General features: G+C 35.5%; 1 protein-coding gene across 2 annotated transcripts in view; it reads right to left on the bottom strand.

Annotated features, from left to right (window-relative positions):
- DZIP3 (DAZ interacting zinc finger protein 3) overlaps window positions 1–17142 on the bottom strand; it is a 97110-nt gene that overhangs the window by 65508 nt on the left and 14460 nt on the right. For both annotated transcript variants that reach the window (XM_025375905.1, XM_025375906.1), the window contains 4 exons: window positions 15175–15278; window positions 12422–12491; window positions 9261–9416; window positions 3977–4093 (listed from right to left, as the gene is read on the bottom strand). In XM_025375905.1, the coding sequence (XP_025231690.1) occupies window positions 3977–4093; window positions 9261–9416; window positions 12422–12491; window positions 15175–15206 (375 nt within the window). In that variant the 5' untranslated portion in view covers window positions 15207–15278. The remainder of the gene's footprint in view (window positions 1–3976; window positions 4094–9260; window positions 9417–12421; window positions 12492–15174; window positions 15279–17142) is intronic.

Genomic DNA, 17142 nt, shown 5'->3' with positions numbered 1-17142 from the left:
AGAGGGAGAGAGGTGGGTGTGACCATAAAAGTCATAAGAGAGATTTTTGTGGTGGTGGAATAGTTCTTTTATCTTGATTGCAGTAGTAGTTACACAAATGTACACATTTGATAACATGGCACAGAACTATACAAGTCTGGGCATTAAAAAGCTAACAGAGCTGGCCTGAGGCTGTTATCCTTATTAAGGCCTGCTTGCAAAGTTGACCTTTGCTGATGTCTGGGAACTTTGTTCCCTAACTGATAAAGGTGCCTTGCTACGTCTAGACTATTTGTGCAAACAATGTGATTTATGCTGAGCACCTGGGAGTTTCTTCTGGAAGTCTGGAATTTTGATACATGCCAGGCAGCAGGTACCTAGATGACCAATGCCCAATAAAAATATTGATCACTGAGTTTCCTATGGGCTTCCCTGGGCAGAAACATTGTGGATGTTGCCATATTTGCATTGCTGGAGGTGGCCGTATATGCTGTGTGGCTTCTCATTGAAGGGAGAAAATATGGAGGAACCTGTAGATGGCTTTCCTCAGACTTCACCTGTGTCTTTTCCCCATATGATCTACTATATATCCTTATCACATCACCGTAATAAATCTTAGATATTAGTATAACCATATGCTGAGTCCAGTCCTTCTAGCAAATCTCTGAATATGAGGGTGGTCTTGGAGACTCCAGACACAAAGCCCCATGAACCAACATCAATTTCCTGGTTTTTTAAAAATATGTTCTGGAGTAATGTAATTATGTAACTATTGAGGGAAACTGTGTGAGGGGTACACCAAGACCTCTCTGTCTGTTGTATTTGTGATGGTTAAGTTCATGTGTCAACTTGACTGGCCACAGGATGCCCAGATTAAATATTGTTTCTGGGTGTGTCTCTGAGGGTGTTTCCAGATGAAAACTGCCTTTGAAATGGTAGACTGGGTATAACTGGTTGCCCTCTCCAATGTAGGTGGACACCATCCAATCCATTAAGGCCTGCATAGAACAAGAAGTAGAGGAAGGAAGAATTCATCCCTTTTTGCTCCCTGCCTACTTGCTGGAGCTGGGACATCTCATCTCAACTTCTGCCTTCATCCTTGGATTTATACCTAGTTCTCTGCCTTCAGAACTGGGATGAGTTATACCACAAGCGTTCCTGGGTCTCTAGATTACAGAAGCAGATCATGGGACTTGCTGAGCCTCTATAATCACATGAGCCAATTCCTCATAATAAATCACATATATATTCCTTATAATCATGTATATGTATATGTGTATATAAGTATTTGTGTGTATGTTTTATATATATAAAACAGAACACACACACAGACACATAGACACAAAGACACACACACACACACACACACACACACACACAGCAAAAACCAGTCTGGTTTCTCTGGAGAACCCTGGACTCCTCTGCTCTTAAGCTCTATATTGACTGAAGATTATAACCCTATCTTTTGTCACATTACCCTTTTTCATCAAGATTTCCACATACCATAAACAAGATTTTTCTAAGTACATAGAATCATAAATATCCACAGGATATAAGCTTTCTGTTTTGTTTGTTTGTTTGTTTGTTTTTTGAGATGGAGTCTCACTCTGTCACCTAGGCTGGAGAGCAGTGGTGCAATCTTGGCTCTCTGTAACTTCTGCCTTCTGGGTTCAAGCAATTCTCCTGCCTCAGCCTCCTGAGCAGATGGGATTACAGGCACATGCTACCACGCCTGGCTAATTTTTGTATTTTTAGTAGAGACGGGGTTTCACCACGTTGGTCAGGCCAGTCTCAAACTCCTGACCTCATGATCCGCCCGCCTCGGCCTCCCAAAGTGCTGGGATTACAGGCATGAGCCACCGCGCCTGGCCCATAAGCTTTCTGTTTATACTGATCTAACTGTATACTCTCACCTTGCATGCTTCTAATGATCAACAGTATTCGATGAGGAGACAACTGACTGGGATTAGAAATTTGGCTTCAAACTGATCTCAGTGGAGATAGACATGTGTGTTTGTTCTTGATGGACTAAGTGAGTCTATTAATATAAACTCCCCATAACATCTAAGTGGTTCCCACCTTAAAATCCCCATCCTTGAAGAGGCAGTAAAATGTTGTAGTTCAGACCACAGAATCTAGAGCCAAGGACTGCATCCTGACTCCACTACTTACTACCTGGTCAAGTTAGCAAGTTATTTAACCTCTGTGCCCTAAGATGGGGTACTCACGAACAGTAAAAGGGCTAATTTTTACAAAGCGCTTAGAACAGCGGCTGTCGTACAGCAAACACTAAATAAATGTGAGCGATTATTTTGTAATTAAAAGAAAACAGCTTCATGAATAACACAACAGAGACTGGCTAATATAATTCTGAATAAAACATTTCTAAGAACAAGATAAGATACAGAATTGTGGTAATGCTATAATTAGAGGAGGAAAATATCTGGAATTTATAGATGCAAATTGTACATTTTTAACCTAAAGCCCCTGTCCTTTTCTCCTACCTTCTCCCCATTAGCAAAGATTATTCCAAGAACTAGAACAAAATTAATATAGAGATGCAATTGGCAACTGCACCCCCATAATACATAATCCACTCTTACCTCCTACAAGGTTGTCTTATCCCTTTTTGGTGGCCTTGAAGGACAGATAATTTAGATACAGCAATGGACTGCTTTGATCATGACAATGCCACTTCTGCTCACAAGTACTACCAAGAGCTACGAAGGAGAAACTCTTCCATTTCCTAGTCTAAGACTCATCTTTGAAGTAATGTCTAAGTAAAGAAGGCTAAGCAATGGGTACCTGTTAAGGTTGATTTCACATTGATTTGTTTCACTGACTGGCAATCTGGTCAGTGGGAGAAACAGCAGGTCTGCCATATCCCCAAAGTTCAGGATTACAAAATGCAAACCCCCCATTTTCTTTGTTTCCTCATTGGAGCCCAACTAGAATCTCCTTCTGAATGGTGTAACTCACCCTGTAAGAACCCTAATCTCCAGAGTCCTAAATAAGAATTATTTTTCCATTTCTTTGTACATCATTATAATATGGGAGTTAATGTCTTAGGCTCCTTTTTTTGGTGTCTGGGTAGTCCTGTTTTGAAGATAACCCTATTTATTTCTAAAGTATCATTTGATCTCAAACACATAAATACATTTTGTTAATTTTACCTCTAATAGAAATTCCAACTACTACAAATATAGAAATCTCAGAAGAAAGAGAAACTGATTATGGTTAAAAAAGACAGAATTTTTTTTCTTTTTAAATTGATAAATAAAATTGTATATATTTATCATACACATGACATTATAAAATATGTGCACATTGTGAAATGACTAACTCAAGTTAATTAACATATGTATAACCTCACAAATTTACCATTTTTGTGGTGAAAATACTTAAAATCTACTCTAAGCAATTTTCAGGATTATAATACATTATAGTTATTAACTATAGTCACTATGTTGTACAACAGATCTCTTGAACTTATTCTTCACATCTAACTGAAATTTTGTATCTTTTGACCAACATCTCTTCAATCTGTACTTCTGACCCCTTACTCCTAGCCACCATTGTACTATCTGCTTCGGTGAGTTCAACGCCTAGATTCCACATTCAAATGACATCATGCAGTATTTGTCCTTCTATACTTGGCTTGTTTTTTTAACTTTATGATTCTCCATTTCTAATTGGGAAAGCCCATTTCTATTAGTTCAAGTTTCTCTTAAGATGAACAACTTTGTGGTAGGGAAGGAGACTAGAATAGGCTTATTACAGAACCAGTCACATAAGAAAGTACATATAAGTTATCCAAAAGTCATATAAGAAAGTACAAGACACAGAAAGGAATCAATTTATACATACCCTTTTCTAGAGGTAAAAGAGAAAATTAAAAATTGGCCCACACCTTAAAATAAGCATGCATTGGCTGTTTTCTCACTGAGAAACGTTGATCAAGTCCATTATATCAAATTTTCAAAAAGAAAACACTTACAGTATAATTGGCAGCTTGAATTTTCCTAAGTGCTGCTTCTAGTTGCATAATCAAGAAACGTAAAGTCAAAGCAGGAACAATTTCCTCACCATTCTGGCTGTTAGCTGCAACTTCTCTCTGTGGAAAATTATTCAGTTAAAAATGTCTATAAGTCTGAACAAACATCTACATATGTTTACATGATACAAATAATTCATGCTCATTGGAGAAAATTTTAAAAATAGAGATGAAGATGGTTTAAAAAAAAAAAAAGAAATCCATACCAACCAGATACAATGTTCTCATGTTTGTTTTTAAGCAGTCTGATGAATGTCATTTGTAACTATTTCCTTAAAACAATTTTAAATTTTATTTATGTATTTATGTATTTATTTATTTATTTTTGAGACGGAGTCTCGCTCTGTCGCCCAGGCTGGAGTGCACTGGCACAATCTCAGCTCACTGCAAACTCTGCCTCCCGCATTCACACCATTCTCCTGCCTCAGCCTCCTGAGGAGCTGGGACTACGGGCGGCCACCACCACGACCGGCTAATTTTTTGTATTTTTAGTAGAGACGAGGTTTCACCATTTTAGCCAGGATGGTCTTGGTCTCCTGACCTCGTGATCTGCCTGCCTCGGCCTCCCAAAGCGCTGGGATTACAGGCGTGAGCCACTGCGCCCAGCCTCTTTAAAACATTTTTTTGAAAAGGTATTCCTATACCTGCCAAGGGGTTGGCAACATTCACACCTACTTCAGAGGAAAGGGGTAATCCCACTTCACTCTCATACCTTCTATTGTGTGACATAGCTAAAATCTTCCAGCCCTGAACCTGTGGTAAACAGGAATGCTGGCATTAATACCAATACAAGGGTAAACCATTTTATGCTACAATCTGATTGCAACTGAGCTAATGCAAGCTTTATTATGTACTATAGTTTATTTACATGGTTGAAATGGAAGGCAGGACTATGTCTTTGTGTCCATTCCCCAATGTTTTCTACCCACAAGTGCTTGGTTTAAATTATGTAATCTGTTTAATAATGTATAATCTGCAAGGAAAATTTAATCTACACTTCCATAACTTGGTTTCCATATATAATATTTTCCTGTTTTTTTTCCTAGCTGACTAGATACTTTATTTCAGTCTCCCTAACAATCAATTTAATGCGCCTCTTCTCTATCAATACATGTTTTCTAGGTAAAGTAACCCTCTATCACAATTTTAAATAGTGTCTACACCTTGACAGTTTCCAAATTTACATTTCTAGCCAAGAATTTCACCTACATTCCAAGCTCAAACAATATCTCTTGAATTTGAATAGAAATATAAAACATAATACTGAAGTTCCACCTCTGTCAAACAGCCTAGGTGGTTTCAGATCAGTCTCCCCAATGAAAATAACTAAAACACCCAGACAGCATATAAAAACTAATTATCTGAAAGCAATGGAAAACTACTAGGACAATGAAAATAAAAACCTCTGAAAGGCAATCTCTGGAGACCTGACTTTTAAGCTACTTTTCTCATTAAAGTAACTGCCATATTCAGTTGTGGCACAGCCTTTAGCAGATTTGCAAGGCTTGGTGGAATATTGGAGCACATGGTCTATAAGGAGGAGCAGCCCCGGTAAACAGCCCATTCTTTTGATTGAGGCCCTGTTTTGGTTCCAACGGAAGCAGACCGTAACTCAAGGATTTCAATGGAAATAGTTTATTTGGGAGGTACAGAGACAATGGTAGGAAAGTAGAGAAGTAATAAAGTGAAGAAAAGTAGGTTTTAATTAAAAGATGTGTTATTATGCTAGTTACCCATGGTGGGCCACTGCAGTTATTACAACTAGGAAATTTTAGAAAACTCAAAAATAAAAACCTCAGTATTAACCAACTCAAGGGAAGATGCAACTGGGATATTTATATGATAACTCCCAAGACCTACTGATTGAGTGCTTTCTGTCGTGATGGGGGAATATTAATTCCTTGGGTCTTCTAAACAGGAGAAGTAGCTTTCTCCTGTTCTAGAAAAAAAGGCCCTGAGGCATACAGATATAGATATGGAAAACTAGAACTGTCCAGAGCATACTAAAAATACAGGTAGGGTCCAATTGGTATGGGAAGGGCACTGACAGAATCTGCTACAAAAGATAGAGAAACTGACCCTTCCTCAAAGAACTAAGTAAAGGTTGGAATCATCTCTATCCCAGGTTGAATTAAATAATTTACTAGAAAAGCAAAAATAAGAATTACTAGAAAAAAATTTGTCCAGTTTTCCCAGTTCTTCACAGAGGAAGGTTGCTATGAGACAAACCAGGTAGCTACTCCAAGTAGTAGAATTATCTCTATTATCTTCAATGACTACAGTATTTGTATTTATGTTTTCATGTTCATTCATGATTTTGGATATTTTTGCTTTCTTTTTTGGACATACTTATTATGCATTTGTCAATTTTATTGGTCTTTCCATAAAAGCAAGTTTGGGATTTATTGATCCTTTCTATTTTATGCTTTAAATAGATTTCATTCGTTTTAACTATCCTTATTACTTCCTTTTCAAGTGCTTTTAATTTGCTGTTCTTCCATTAACTTCTTGAATGTCATGCTTAGATAACTGATATTCAATCTTGCTTTTTCTAATATTTACATCTCAAGCTACAAATTCTCCTTGAAGCTCAGCTTTATCTAATAACACAGGATTTGATATATATTTTTATTCAGTTCAAAAATGTATTTAACTTCTATTGTGATTTCTTCTTTGACCAATTGGTTACCTTTGACCAATTGGATATTACCTTATGAATATCCAGTTTTCTAGATTATCTCTTTTATTGATTTCTAGAATAACTGAACAGTAGTTAGAGAACATACTCTGTATGTTTTGATACTTTGAAATCTGATGGGGCTTGCTTTGTGACCTAGTATACGGTCAATTTTTGTAAATGTTCTGTGTGCACTTAAAAAGAATGCATACTCTGCCACTATCTGGTGCAATGTTTATACATGTATGTCTCAATTAGAGCAAGTCTGCTATAGGTCTACTAATTTTGTGTCCATGTTATATCAGTTATTAAGAGAAGTACGTTAAAATATCCCACTGAGACTGACTTGTCTTTTTCCTTTAGTATTGTCTATTTTTATCATCTTATCATTCATAAAGGTTCTGTACATACTTGATCCTACTTCTGGAACTTATCTTCTATTTTCTAGGTATGTCTGAGGTATAAAGAACAAGTAACACAATCTTTTAGTTATTAGAGCTTCATAATAACTTTTAATGTTTTAAATGGGCAAATTCCCAGCCCTGTTCCTTTACACTTTTCTTAATTTTCTTGGCTATTTTTCCTCTTATTTCTCATGTGAACTTTAGACTTAGCATTTAGTGACACTAACCAAAAAAATCCTATTATTTTAGTGGAATCCTGCAATATTTATGGATTTTAATTTATAGAAAATTGACAGCTTTAACATACTGTGTCTTCCTACATGTACTATTCCATTCAGGTCCTCATTTCTTACCCTTAATAGAGTTTTAGAGAGTTTTACTTATTGTTTTAATATGGAGTATTGATTTCTAAATTTAATGTGAGTACAATCAGTGCTTGAGTACTTACTAAAATGCAAATTCGAAGATCTATCTCCAGAGATTTTGATTCTTTAGGACTGGTACAGGGGTCAGATATTCTCATGTAAGTGGTTTAGAACAAGCTTAAAGAAATACTAGTTTATCTTGTACATTTCTTAAGTATTTTACTTTTGTTATCATTATAAATAAGTACAGTTCACCCTCCATATCCACAGGTTTTGCTTCCATGCATTCAACCCACCATGGACTGAAAATATTTGATAAATAAATAGCAAGAATACAATAATTTAAAAAAATTGAAAAGACAATACAGTATAACAACTATTTACATAGCATTTACACTGTATTAGGTATGCAATACCTAGATGTAATCTAGAGATGATGTAATGTATACGGGAGAATGTGTACAGGCTGTATGCAAATACTATGTCATTTTATATAAGAGACTTGGGCATCCTTGGATTTTTGTACTGGGGGTGTCCTGGAACTAACCTCCCACAGATACCAAAAGATGACTGTACTATTCTTCTATTTTTACCTTCTAGTTGCTATTTTTTGCATATCTGAAGGCTACTGATTTCCATCTTACTGTTTGTAAGTGATTTCCAAAAGATAAGAGGGAAATGGTGACATTATTCTATCAATTTCTAGCCAGAATTCACTTATACTATGGTAAATTATCTCGGTTAAGATAATAATTGTGCATAAAGTCTTATGAATAGCTTCAGTTTGTTTGAATTTTTAATCATAATAGTATTAATGTGTTTCATAGAAATAACCATATATTCCTTCATAGAAAGACAAATGTAGCCTTCTCAAGACAACTACGGTGCTTTATCCTTCTCTTCCCTAGTTAATTGCCACAAAGAAAAGAGTATATAATTTTCTTTAACTTCAGAAAACTCCATTAATTTAAGAAATGGTATCCTTCTTATATTGAAAGTTACCACAAATTATACAGAAAAAAGACTTTCAAGATGGAAATCTACAATATAGCTTCCAGAATATTTATTATACAAATAATTCCAAAACTTTCCATATGATTTTTTAAAAATGCATTGTTTACAAATGTGTTAACTTTTTTTTTTTTTTTTTTGAGACAGAGTCTTGCTCTGTCTCTCAGGCAGGAGTGCAATGGCATGATCTCGGCTCACTGTACCTCCACTTCCTGAGTTCAAGCGATTCTCCTGCTTCAGCCTCCCAAGTAGCTGGGACCACATGCATGTGCCACCATGCCCGGCTGATTTTTGCATTTTTAGTAGAGAACAAGTTTCACCATGTTGGCCAGGCTGGTCTCAAACTCCTGACCTCAGTGATCCACCCACCTCGGTCTCCCAAAGTGCTGGGATTAGAGACGTGAGCCACTGTGTCTGGCCAAATGTGTTAACATTTTATGAGTTAGGAGATCAAAAGCAGTCCTGTCCCAGAGTGGCATGTTACAGGTTAATAGTAGGACTGGAATAAACAACAGACCTTGTAGTCAACAGTTTCCAAGCTACCAACCCACATTCCTACCATTATTTTTAAAAGGCTAGCACCAAATGACTCTATTTGTTCAATTTTTTAAAAGTCTATAGTCAAGGTTGACAACAAAGTCCTTTACAAGAAGTAAGATAGAGATTTTTTTCAAGACCTTGGCTACACTGTGGTTTAAAAATAATTTCAATTAAAAAAGTCATATACAGACAGCTGCACTTCTGTCCCAAATAACAACTTACGATGTTACCTGCATAGTTTGGAAGGAAAAATCTTCTTGTAAGAACTTCTTAATTTGAGGAACCACACCTTTTGGTAGAGTATTAACTGCATTTAATAACTTCTTCACTTCTAATAGTAGGTTAACAGGAACAAGATCAGTAGCTATGTCCTTTTCCTGTTTGTCCTAGAAGACATTATTGATTAAAATTTACACAATTATGCATATTCTCATTCACTCTAATTCTAAAATCAGCCAAAGCATTAAAAAAGGAACAAAGCTCATTTTCCCTTGTTCTCCTAGCTTCTATGACAGAACTACAAAAACATCTAAAGAAGAATAATATATGTTCTTTGTTTTCTAGGAACTTAAAATATTACATATATTATTCTCTGTAACATGAAAATATATGTAAATGTGCTTTTTACATTATATGACTGATACTTCACACACAGCAATTTGAAAATGAATAGCTGTAACAGTTTAAACTGTAAACAAAGTAGTAAAGTAGAATGACTCAACATCTCAATTTAGTCAGAGCTGTGTAAATAGTAATAATCTTCAGGAATTTATTCTTACAGAATAAGGCATTAGTAATTGTTAATTGATAACTACACAATCAAGTCCTGCTGGAATATCTATTAACATTAGTTGTGAAGAACTAGTGGACAACAGAGATGGATAAATGGCCTAGAACAGATGGATGATGGCCTTCCTTCAAACCTTAACAAGAAACCAGAGTTCTTACACTCTGTGGAAACTCTAGGAATATAAATCATATTGGTGTTGATCTCCGAAAATAAGAACTTCTTATTGCAGACGCCCCATAGAGCTTGAGATGCTGAAAATGCCCTTGTATGGGCTAACTCACTTTCAGTTCTCTAACAGACCTGGAGCCACACAGGAAAGTAACTACAAACCAATAAAGTCCACTGCAGGACTATCTGCCTAATCTCAGTGATGGTGTTTTGCCTTTCTTTTCCCTAGTTAATTGCCACAAGGAAAAGAGTTTGCAGAGATTATCCAGTAACTTAGAGGGGAAAATATATAAACATAAAATAACCATGGTATTCGGTATTCACCTGTATGAGGTTATTGTTGTAAAAAATGGGTTTGAGTGCTAAATTAAGATTCCTCCATCCCTATCTATATTCAATATATATACTTTAGATTTCATAGCATTTCTTAAGATTATGTATGTAGAAAACTGTTGACAGTTTACTAACTCTCTATGAAGGATATCCACTGTACTACTATTCATTTTATTATTCTTGCAACTTTTCTACAGGTTTGAAATTTTTCAAAAAGTTAAAAAAAAAATTCTACCAAGTAACTAGAAAAACCCCTTATAAAGAATGACCAATATCAGTCGTGCATATAATTCCAACTAAAGGTCAATTCTAGTCAAAAGTACCTGTAGAATCATCTGATACTAATTAACAAATTTATACAAAGGTAAGATTATAGTATGAATAAAAATTTTTCAACAGGAAATATTATAAGTGTCATGCCTACAGGGTCTTGCTTTGTCACCTAGGCTGGAGTACAGTGGTACGAACACAGCTCACTGCAGCCTTGACCTCCCAAGCACAAGTGATCCTCCCACCTTAGCTCCTCAAGTAGCTGGAAATACAGGCATGCACCATCATACCTGGCTAACTTTGGTATCTTTAGCAGAGACAATGTTTTGCCATATTATTAAGGCTGGTCTCAAACTCTTGAGCTTATGCAATAAATCCGCCCACATTAGCCTCCCAAAGTGCTGGGATTACAGGCATGAGCCACCATGCGTGGTCCACATTTTTAATTTAAGTTAGTTGTCAAAATATTTGATGCTTAATCCATCTTGGCAAAATTGATTAAATATCTCAACAAAATTCAGGTCAAAGTGTCCACCTTCCTTGCTTTTTGTATTCCTGATTCTGTATCTAGAAATGTCTTTTCTGGATCTAGTCCCGATTCTTGCCTTTGCTCAACTGTACAACCCTACATACACGTGCATATAGCGTACTTCCTCTGCAGCATTTTTTACAGTGATAACCTCATGCAGGTGAATACCATGGTTATTTTATGTTTATATATTTTCCTCTCCTAAGTTACAGGATAACCTCTGCAAACTTTCCTACCCACGTTCCCACAAACATGTTCCTACCCAAGTCTCATGTTGAATTGTAATTCTTAGTAGTAGAGGAGGGACCTGGTAGGAGATGACTGGATCATGGGGGTGGTTTCTAATAGTTTAGCATCATCTCCCTGGTGCTGTCGCATGATAGAGTTCCCACAATATATGGTTGTTTAAAAGTGTGTGGCACCTTCCCCTTTGGTCTGTTTCTCTCCTGCCGCCATGTGAAGGCATGCTTGCTTCCCCTTTGCCTTCTCCCATGACTGTAAGTTTCTTGAGGACTACCCAGCCATGCTACCTCCTGTCCAGCCTAACAAACTGTGATTCAATTAAACCCCTTTTCTTCATAAATTACCCAGTCTCAGGTAGTTCTTTATAGCAGTATGAGAACAGACTAATACACTTATTAACAAGTGGACATCAATCATTATATAAAACTATGTAGACGGTAAAATTATACTAACGAGAACCTAACAAACAAATATCTCTTCACCAGTCTTTCACAAAATATATGAACATATTATGTTCATACAACTAGTTTTAACTACCATAAAAGCATATCACTGGTAATAAAAGCCTTTTATGTATAATTCAGAATTATTCCCTTTCATTTAGACCTAGAAGTTCTAACCATAAACATAATAAAAATAAAGAATAAACTTAACTTCAGAAATGACTCAAACTTCTTACCAAATGAAATTCTGTATGTGTGTATGTGTGTTTTCTTTATATGTGTATAGGTTTTGTTTTGCTTTAATTTTCCCTTCAAAAAACAAATGAGGGATTTCTTAAAATTGATTGTTGGGCTATTTCTGGATGATTCCATTCAATTTTTTAATTAACTTTTAGTTATGGTGAGGAATGGTATTTAGAATGACAACCTTGAGATAAGTATCAATCATCAAAGCAAGATTTAACTGTGACCATTTTACTTATGAAGGTAGGAAAGTAGACTCACTCAAAAAATTTTAACATGTAATTAAAGTGACTAGATGTATCACTGCATTTGTATATATAATTAGTTATTATCAATTAACTAAAAGTTAATGAAAATTAAACTTTCTCTTACCAGTTGACCAGATGATTTTTCTTGCTTATTCTCAGTTTCTTCCTTCCTCTGATCCTCCACAGCAGGATGCCTATTTTAAATGAAAATAAGGTATATTAAGAGCATCTTCTCACAAAGAACACAAATTGCAGTAGTAAAGAATCTTAAAAATTGAATTATTGTCTGAAAGTGTAACCAAAGTGCATCAAAGACTGGTAATGGTGGTAGGTGCCATATCTCTTTAGAGACTCAAGTTAAAGAAGACAAATTGGCCATGCCCTTACTGGATGGTGGTAGAGAAAACAACAAGCCTATTATGAAAAACACTGCATCCTTAATAGATATGCAGTAGACCAAAATAATGGGAAAAAAACCTTATAGCACTGTTCCAAGGTAAAGGAAAAAAAAGTCTTAAAAAGGTTGATGTTTTGTGTGTTTATGAAGATATTACAGGTTAGGGAGAGATCTATCTTAAATAGATCATTTTATTTTTTGTTTAGGGTTCCTAAACTTACAATTGTCCAGTTTTCCAAAATATTTTTAACTGAGGAAAAGTATCATATTTAGAAACTATTAACTATTTGGGTAATAAGGGATCACTTGACAGGTTTTGCTTTTAACCTTAGCTCAAAATGTGAACATACTGCAGTATTATATACTGAACTGAAAATCTTATTTGTAGTATTGCTTTTGCCTGCATACAGAACCATTGTATAGGAACCATAATAAAGGAACCATAATATAGGGTCATATATGATTTATTCTATGTTAATTCTGAACACCAGCAGAGAGAACACTGAGAGATTTATATTGACTGATTTATTCAGAACTGTACTTTATATTCTCTTATTTGACTTTACATTTATGTATTCATTTGACAGACAACCATTTATCATCTACTATATGCTAATTGATTTTGCTGGGGTAAACTGGGATGGATAAATAAAATGGTATTATCCGTTTTCAAACTTCTAGTGAAAGTTTCTACAAAAGGAGATACACACATGCAAACATTTCACAATATGATTCTCAGTGCTCTTTAAGGTGCCATGGTAAAAAGAAACCTATTAACTGTCTTTTCCTCCAAGTCCCACTTGCCCTACAAAACATAAAGCAAAACACAAGTTATATCTTTGTGTTATCAAGGAATGAAAAATACTGCAGCAGTATTCTGAAGTCTTTCAAGGTTTGAGAAAGAGTATAAAATGTTCTAAAGTGTATACTCTACCAGCAAACTCCATTTCATGATCATTCCCTCCTTAACCCAATACTTCTCAATCCCACAGCATATTAATATCCCACAGCATATTAAAATCAACTGTGAAGCTTCTGAAACATCCAGATGCCCAAAACCTACTTCATGTCTTCTAAATCAAAAGTGTCATGTGGGCTGCTATATTCTCTATGGGCTCCATTACAAATTTTGATGTGTAACTCCAACTTACCCTCACCTCCTCCTCTGTACAAATAAAGCTAAAACCTCTTAGCAACATAGTCAAAATACACCCCAAGAATTTTTCTTAAGTACTTTTTCTTGCTATTTCCTCACCTCAGCCAAATGACCTTTTGTCCTCCCTTGCTTGTAAACCCATCACAATGCTTCTCATTTTTTAAAGATCAGTTCAAATGTTACTTTGTGCAAACTCAATCACTAGTCAATAATTATTTTTTCTTCCTATAGACAGCCACAGAATCTCTAATAGTTATATAATTTGCCTAAAGATATAATTACTTTTTATGTATCTTGCCACTATATTATAAGCTATCTCTAGGTACACAAATATTGTCTTAGTCTTTATTCCCTAAGCACCAAGGAATCAGTAAATGTTTTTGTAAAATAAATTAATAGGTCACACTGCTTATTATATGAGATAGTTCAAGCCTGGAGGGAGATCTCCAATATGACCTTGTTTAGTATTATATGAAGTAGAGGTGGGCTGAACTTGTCCCGCTTGGAGAAAAGAGAACATCATTATGGACTTGGCCCACTGAATCATTCAGTAGGGTCTTCTGCATCACGCTTAAATTACTCTTTAGAAAATGGGGATAATAAAAGCACTCACTTCATAGAGTTGTCATGAGGTTTATGAGTAAAACATAATGTAAAAGCATTAAAAACAATGCTGACATAGTAAGTCTATGTAAGCACTTGTTAAATGATACAACATTTTTGTGAGAATGACTGAACAGTAAGGTATGGCATATTTTTCAATTCTTAGTTCTTCAGTGAGAATGTAATCCCTAGTGAACTTTTGTAAAATTAGATTTCACCCAGTCTACATCACCCACTAATCAAACTTGCTGAAATGTCTTGAAGCATAAGGGTTTCCCATTCATACTAGCTCCCCAAGGTTACGTGGAAAAAACAAACATTATGTCTTTTGGAATACAACAAATGCAGCTGGTTTCTGTCAACCTATCCTTTACCTCTGGGGTCCCCAGCCCCTAGGCCACAGACAAGTACAGGTATATGGTCTGTTAAGAACGGCTGCACAGCAAGGAGGAAGTGAGCAATGGGTAAGCATTACCACCTGAGCTCCACCTTCTGTCAGATCAGCAGCAGCATTAGATTCTCAAAGGACTGCAAACTCTATTGTGAACTGCCCATGTGAAGGATCTAAGCTGCCCACTCCTTACGAGAATCTAATGCCTGATGATCTGAAGTGGAACAGTTTCATCCCAAAACCATTCCCCGCACCCCTACCATCCGTGGAAAAACTGTTTTCCACAAAACCAGTCCCTGGTGCCAACAACGTTGGGGACTGTTGCCTTACCTCACAAAAAATTCGTCTGGTAGAGAATCCATGCTGCACAAAGTTTCTTCACAAAAATCTTATTCCACTGCTTGCAAACTGACTTTAAATACTGCCCTTTAATGCTATAAGGAAAATAATATTTTTATTAAGGTAGGAAAGTGACACTCTTTCTGCACACTATGAAAACAGAACACAATAATTTGAAAAAAATCTGAAACTGCTATAAAAGAAAATGAATCATAGTTTCGCCACCCAAACACAATCACTACCCATCCTTTAATATGCTTATTTTTTACCAAGCATAGGTATATTTTACCAATTTGTAATCATATTAAATAAAAGATGTTCTACTCCACCTTTCTCACCACTGAAAGTTATATCAAAAGAATCTTTCATGTTGTTTTATCCTCCTAGTAAACATTTTTAATGGCTATACAATAGCTGGTTGATTGGGATTTCCTTGGCCATTTCCTTATAGTTGGTCATTTAATTTCCCATTTTTTCTATTATAAATAGTTCCATGATAAACTCCATTATCCATAAAGCTTTTCCCATATTTATTATTTCTTTACAATACATCCTCAAAAGTAAAATTAATAGATCAAAAGACACAAACATTTCATTGTTCAATGGCTTCCCAAAAGATTTATACTAATTTATTTCCCATAGAGGTAAATATGAGTTACTGCTTAACACAATCTTGACAGTGCTGTTTTGTTTTCTTTTAGTCTACAAATAACATGTAGCTACTTTTTCCCCAAGTCATGATTCTACATCTCCATAAAACAGGAGACACAGGATGTAAAGAACACTTGCACAATCTCGGGTTCCAACATCAATGGATGTTGTGGATATTTCCTGAAAGAAAAATAACACTGAGGCAATACAAATGAAAACAAAGAGACTAGAGTATCATAAGTATATATATTTATTTACATAGCTATTTATTCCAAGAACAACTCTTCTAAAACTAGTCCCATTTAATCTTCTTACTGAAAGTTCAAGCCTCTAGACTACAGTGCTTTGTGCTAGGCTGGCTTCCTTTTCTGATCCTACCCTAAGCCCAGAAAGTGTTAAATCATATGTAAAACTATTGTTACATGCTCTGGGGCAAAAAGAGAAATAGAAGAAATAGAAAAGAAAGTGGCAGCAATTGCATAAATAAAACGGACGTAGGCTGCCTTGCTGCCAAGCACAAGACTGTATGAAGTTTCTCATTTGTTGTTTCTGACCTGCTTATTTATCTCAGTAATTGGATAGCCATTTCTGTAACAGCATATTTAATACAATTCCATGATTTAGATTGGTACAGCCTTTCTAGCTAGGCCCAATACTAAAAGGTAATTCAGCACAGGGTAATTCCCATATCAATAAAATATATTCCACAAGGTCAACTATAAATCACCTATAAAGAATTCAGATTGTGTTTACTCAAATAAACACTATTTTAATGATATCCTGCCCCTCCCCCCCAAAAAAAAAACAAAACAATTTACCACAGACATGAAGAAGTAACTGCAGAACCTGAACCCATCTAATAAACCCCGAGGTCTGTGTATCTTTTCAGTAAGCTTAGATAAGGGAAGGGGCAACTCAGCCTGGTATAAGGGCTAAAATAAGTCCTATAGAGATCATCTGCAAAACAAGTATTCCTAATTATGATACCACATACCAATATTCTACATTTGACTCACACCAACTCTAAGTAACACAGAAAGTCTTAAGAGACAAGAATAATTCTGCAACAATTTGCTACTGATATCTTAAAACACAAAATTACACATATATACACACAGACAGATTTCCTTCTAAATTTCATTTAAAAGAGCTTTCTTCTAGTACCTCTTAATTCCTTGCTCATCCCCAACAAATACACTCCATTGCTATATTACAACTCGCCTACACAGAATGAATAGTTCTCCTAGATAGTTATTTTATAGTTTTACTCTTATTTCAAAAATTCAGTAAGCAAAGTTGCATTTTAAT

This window comes from Theropithecus gelada, chromosome 2, assembly GCF_003255815.1.
Source record: "Theropithecus gelada isolate Dixy chromosome 2, Tgel_1.0, whole genome shotgun sequence".
Taxonomy (NCBI): domain Eukaryota; kingdom Metazoa; phylum Chordata; class Mammalia; order Primates; family Cercopithecidae; genus Theropithecus; species Theropithecus gelada.
Note: the sequence above shows the minus strand (reverse complement) of the source record. Positions and strands in the feature narration are given on the sequence as shown.